Source organism: Dromiciops gliroides, chromosome 3 (assembly GCF_019393635.1).
Source record: "Dromiciops gliroides isolate mDroGli1 chromosome 3, mDroGli1.pri, whole genome shotgun sequence".
In the NCBI taxonomy this organism is placed as follows: domain Eukaryota; kingdom Metazoa; phylum Chordata; class Mammalia; order Microbiotheria; family Microbiotheriidae; genus Dromiciops; species Dromiciops gliroides.
In genome coordinates this window covers 173,584,631-173,590,630 of record NC_057863.1, presented here as the reverse complement: position 1 = coordinate 173,590,630, position 6,000 = coordinate 173,584,631, and the positions used below count along the sequence as shown (strand labels likewise).

The following is a 6,000-nucleotide window of genomic DNA, read 5'->3' as shown; positions in this document are numbered from 1 at the left end:
CTAGGTTCACTTTTATAACCCATATTTCTCCATGGTACAGAAGAAAAAAAATTCAAAACGAAATAGGATTGAATTGCTAACCCAATTAGGTTATTTTTTTTTCATATGAAAGGAAAGGTTAAATTAACTGCCCGTGCAGTGTGTCTCATTGTGTTGCAAGGCCTTGCACATTCTTAAATTCTTGCACTTTCTCTACCACACTGTAGGAACCATTTCACCTGGGAAGCTCAATTCACCTTTGGACTTCACACGTTGGAAGCATCCACTTTGCTTTGACTTCACCCTCTGACTGACTGGTTTCACCCACTTCACTCCATTTTAAGGAGGCCCAGGCTAGCCATGTCTTCATTTCTCTCCAGGCTGTTCTCCTAACTACAGACTTTTTCTCAGTTCCAGGTCTAATACCTTCATTTCTCCCTCCCTCTGCCGCTTGTCCCCTTTCTTTTATGTATTGTCTCCCTCCATTCGAAAATAAAGTCCCTGAGGGCTGCGACTGCCCATTTTTCAGCTTGTTTTTGCATTCCCCGCGCTTTGCACAGTGCTTGGCACTTAGTAGACCCTTAAATAAATGCTTGTTGGGGGCAGCTAGGTGGCGCAGTGGATAAAGCACCGGCCCTGGAGTAAGGAGGACCTGAGTTCAAATCCGACCCCAGACACTTGACACTTACTAGCTGTGTGACCCTGGGCAAGTCACTTAACCCCCATGGCCCCACAAAAAAAAAAAGATCAGAAGCTGGTTCTTTCAAGATATAATCTAAAATTTGGGGCAGCTAAGTGGTGCAGTGGATAGAGTACTGGCCCTGGAGTCAGGAGTACCTGGGTTCAAATCTGGCCTCAGACACTTAACACTTACTAGCTGTGTGACCCTGGGCAAGTCACTTAACCCCAATTGCCACACTTAAAAAAATAAATGCTTGTTGTCTTGATTTGATTTAAATTCTCAGTACTCTAGTGGTTCTGTGAATTCATCTGTGCATTCCCTCCAACCATGCAAGTCACAACCCATCCCAGTTTGTCTTTCCAATGTGACCATTAGCTTTCAGGGGTCCCATTTCTGGGTGCTGGGGGAATCTTCTCATTCCCCTGTCATCCCGGGGATACTTCGGTTGTCCTCAATTCGCAACAATTAGTAATTTAATAAAGGGTGGTTGAATGCATGCATGCATGAATTAAGATTCCTATCCCCCATCTCACTGTGTCAATGAAATCCATCAATCAATCAGCATATACTAAGCATCTGCAACTTGTCAGATGAAAAATCAGAGTCGCTGCCCTCAGGCAGCTTACAATCTAGCCTGGTTGTATCTTTAGCGGGTTTTTGGAACTCTTCTCAGCCGCCTGCCAACCCATTTCCTTCCCAGAACCCCACCACCCCCAAATTTTGATTCACCCCTCTGCCTGTCATTGCACAGTCAGACTAAAGAAGGAAGGTTACTCATCTTTGGAGAATGCAAACTCCAGCCGCGGGGTTGGGTGTGGGGGTGTGGGGGTGTGGGGTGTGAAGTGAGAGGGGTCTGCGAGTCGGAGGAGCCTGGGGACGGGTTGGGGCAACGGGGTTTGGGGCGAGCTGGGCTTTGCGCGGCTCTCTAGTGTCCCCAGGGGCCGCTGCAGTGGCAGCCTCAGCTGGGGAAGAGCACAGAAGGAGGAGCCCAGCCCCGGGGCCGAGCGGAGTGGACTCTGACTGAATACACGGAAGGGAGGAGGGGAAGAAGCTACTTGAGAGGGTATCAGGGGACTGAAGGCCGCTTTGGGGGTGGATTGGGGCCCCCCACGTGGGCATCAGGGCTGGATCTCCCCCAGCTCCTGCCCCCTTTTTGCGAGGAAACGCGCTTCCTCTTCCGTCCTCCCCCCACCCTCCTCTTCCACCTCCCCCTACCTCTCCTCCTCCCCCCACCCTCCTCCTCCTCCTTCTCCTCCCACCCTCCTCCTCCTCCGGAGCCTAGAGGTAAAGTCCCGGCAGGGGCAGGAGAGGGCCTCGGAACTTGTCATTCCTCAGACCGCGACTGACTGTCCGGAGAGACTCACTTCTTGGCTACCCCCCAGGCGGGGACATCCCGAGAGTCCGAGTGCTGGCAGCGGGGGAAAAAGTTGCCCCGGAGAAGCTCGAACGGCTCTAGGAAGCCGGACTGGACTTTCGGGTCCTCTTGATCAGCTGCTGTCTAGTGGGAGTCGGATTCCCTCGGGTGGAGGGTGGCAGAAGCTTCCCCGAGTCGTCTGCTGGTCCCGGGCTCATTTCGGGGAAATGAGGAAGCCAGACGTGAAGATCGTGCTGCTAGGGGACATGAACGTCGGCAAGACGTCGCTGCTACACAGGTATATGGAAAGGCGCTTCCAAGAAACTGTCAGCACGGTCGGGGGAGCCTTCTACCTGAAGCAGTGGCGGTCCTACAACATTTCCATCTGGGACACTGCAGGTAACTGCCTCGCCCGGCCTTCTCCCGGGGAAGCCTTGCTTGCTTGCTTGCTTTCCTAAAACTTTAGAAGCTAGAAGATACCTTAGAGGTCATCTGGTCCAAACCCCGAGGGTCAGGAACCCCAGCCGGCGTAGTCATAGCCTAGTTCCAGCTCAGGGATTGGGTCGGCTTCCCCCCATGAGAATGCAAGCTCTTTGAGGGCAAAGATTCTTTTCGCTTTTTCTTTGAATTCTCAGCGCTTAGCTCCATACTTGACTTAGTGAATGCTTGCTGATTTCATTCCACACCATACTGCCTCTCTCACTTCTGGGAGAAGGGACAAGGACTCCTGGAGAAATTGGGGGGTGGGGGCGCAGGGGGCGGAGTGGGAGGCTTCTATTCAGGAATGGAACTTAGAGAAAAGAAAAGGAACTCTGGAGAGAAATCCTAGGATTTCGAGCTCCTTAAGAGACCTTGCAGGTCGTTTTACAGACGTGGGAACTGAGGTCCGGTAAGTTAAAGTAGGTTGGCCAACGTCACACAGGTAGCAGAATGTGATTCGAATTAGGATATTCTGACTCCAGATCTAGTGTTTTTCTCATTGCACCAGGCTTCCTCTTAGCATACTCTTCACTGTCTGTCTCCTAGCTAATTGGAGTTATCCCATCCTCGTGCTCCTCTTAGCCACACTCTCCTACAGTTCCCCTTCCTTCCGTTTCTCTGCACCTCAGGGGAGGTGAAAGATCTTTATGCTAAAGGATTCCTTAGTCAAGTTACCCTTTTAAAGTAGTAATTCCATTTGAGTCAACCTAGAGATTCTCATCTTTAGCCCTAGGTGGAGGCTACCCAGGAAATATAGCTTTTGAACTTGAATTGTAATACTGTTCTCCACATGCCATATAACAGTGCTAAGTATAACCTTGTTTTTTATTGATAAGGTAAGAAAAAAGAGTAGTTGAGATTGTCCTTTTCCTTAATTATGGGAATTTAGAGTAAGAGAGAAAGAGAGAGAGGGAAGGAGGAGGGAGGGAGGAAGGAAGAGAGAGAGGGAGAGAGAGATGGGGAGAGATGGGTTTTCCTTGTTTGGTGGGATTTATGACTTTTTTAGATGTAACTATTAGAGTCTAAACCCAGGTCTCAATTTGCTAAGTCTATGGAGTGGAACTGATAATCGCCCATTCCCCCTGAAAAGAATGAAACCAGTAAATGAAGAAATAATGGACCACTTTTTGGTGTGTGTGGCTGAAGCTTCAAGATGTAGCTTCTCTTATGCTAACGCTTTAAAGAGTGACAAATGCACAAGGATCCTGCCCAAGGTTTTTAATTGCCAACTGTGTGCCCCTAGTTCTGCTGAGTAAACACGATTTTAATTGACTCTGTTTTTTAAATTGGTTAAACCAAATGAATTTGAATTAATGAAGTTCAGGATCACACTGTATTTGCATTTCTTTTTTTATATAAGGTTAAAATGGGGAGACAGTTTTTGTAATCATCCTTTGAAACTAAACTCACTCATATAAAAACTCCCCCCTCCAAAGTTTCAACATAATAACATTACTTTTGTTTTATGCACAAACTCATTGAGTCTGTGAATGTTATCTTTCTATTTTTTCTTTAATATTCAGTCTTAACTCTAGAAGTAAAGTAATATATTAATCAACAAGCATTTTTGGAAAGCCTGATATGTACAATCCATACGTAAATGATTTCTGATTGGTCTTCAGTTTTTTTATTACAGGGAATGGTTTAAAATTCCAATTCAAAGTCAATTGCTTTTATCAAAGCACCTACTATGTTCAAGGGGCCGATAGGTGGCACATTGGATAGTGTGTCCTGTCTGGAGTCAGGAAGACTCTTCTTTCTGAATTCAAATCTGGTCTCAGACACTTACTAGCCCTGTGACCCTAGAAAGTCACTTAATCCTGTTTGCCTCAGTTTCCTTATCTGTAAAATGATCTGGAGAAGGAAATGGCAAACTACTCCAGTATCTTTGTCCAGAAAACCCCAAATGAGGTCACGTAGATTCAGGCAGGACTGAAACAATTAAGCAACATACTATGTGCAAGCCCTCTAGGAACTTACTTTCTACTTGGGGTGGTGGTAGGGGTGGGAAAAAGGTTTGTTTAATGGAGTCCCTTCTGTAATCTGGTGTTAAGGAACAGGACTCTCCTCAGAAGCTAATATCGAACTTTTATAATGTGTTATGATTCTGGAGACATTACTCAAACTCTGTTATAACTGAGTCCATGTAATACTGAGCTTGAGAGAGTGTATGGAGTAACATTTGTATTTATTTTAGTACTACTTTTGAAATACTGCTGATGTGATGCCCTAGATATTTTTTTTGCAGAGTTTCCTGCTGCAACACACTCATATTTCCTGGATGCTTCATTTCTTCTTTGTTTTTTTGGGAATGCCAAGGGTTTGTATTTAGAAGTATTGGGAGGAGCACTTGAGCAAAACCTAGGCAACTCAGTAAAGTCTTCCCCTCTTTCCACATCACTGATTTCCCTGATTTAGAAACACTTTTGTTTCTTGGAAGTGACCCTGATTTCTTGAAGGTCACATGAGCAAAGCACAAGCTCTGGCAGACTACATTAAATTGGAAAGACTTACAGGTATTGGCTCAGTGGTGTCTATTGCCTGAGAACTGGCATAGTTAAGTTAGAAGTTTATCACTACAAGATCAATGAATTAATGAATGAAAAAGCATTTAATAAGTTCTTACTGTGTTAAGCACTAGAGATAGAAATACTAAAGGAAAACAATCTCTTCCCTCAAAGAACTTACATTCTAATGGTAGAAACAATAGATGTGGGGCAGTGATAACCAGAGAGAGTGGGATGGCAGGTGGGAGTTCTAAAGGAGTGGAATCTCACCTCTTTTCCAGAAACATCTTAAAGGTCATAAGGTCATTGCCCTAGAGCTTGAAGAGAATTCAGGTCAAGTTCAATCCTTTAATTTTTGCAGTTGAGGAAACTGAGGCACAGAGAAGTTAGGTGATTATTCCCAGGGTCACAAAGGTAGTGTTTGAGTCAGGATTTGAATTCAAATCTTCTTGTCTCCCAAGTCCAGTATCCGCTACAAACTGGATTACAAACTTTTTGGTCTCAGGACCCCATTATGCTCTTAAATACTATTGAGAGAACCCCCTCCCAAATAGCTTTTTTTTTGTGGGGGACAATGAGGGTTAAGTGACTTGCCCAGGGTAACACAGCTAGTGTCAAGTGTCTGAGGCTGGAATTGAACTCAGGTCCTCCTGACTCCAGGGCCAGTGCTTTATCCACTGTGCCACCTAGCTGCCCCCCAAATAGCTTTTTAATCTGGGTTATATAAATTGACATTTACCAACTTAAAAATTTAGTATTATTTTTTAGTATTGTGAAAATAATTTTGACCTCACGGATTCCCAGAAAAGGAACCCTATAGGAATTGCTGCTCTTTTATTTTGGTGTTTAGTGAAAGACACCAAATATATTTCACTCCAAGACCAGCTTTCTATTCATTATTTTCTGCAGCCAGATGGCTATCAGAGGTTATTCCATTAACAAACCCAGGAGAGATTTTTGAATTTCCCCCCTACTAGGTGCAGTTGGCCTGGAATTAT

General features: G+C 45.2%; 1 protein-coding gene across 1 annotated transcript in view; it reads left to right on the top strand.

Annotated features, from left to right (window-relative positions):
• The first annotated feature begins 1,622 nt into the window (after window positions 1-1,622).
• RAB20 (RAB20, member RAS oncogene family) overlaps window positions 1,623-6,000 on the top strand; it is a 60,694-nt gene continuing 56,316 nt past the window's right edge. The window contains exon 1 of the mRNA XM_043990852.1: window positions 1,623-2,414. Within this exon, the coding sequence (XP_043846787.1) occupies window positions 2,243-2,414 (172 nt within the window). The 5' untranslated portion in view covers window positions 1,623-2,242. The remainder of the gene's footprint in view (window positions 2,415-6,000) is intronic.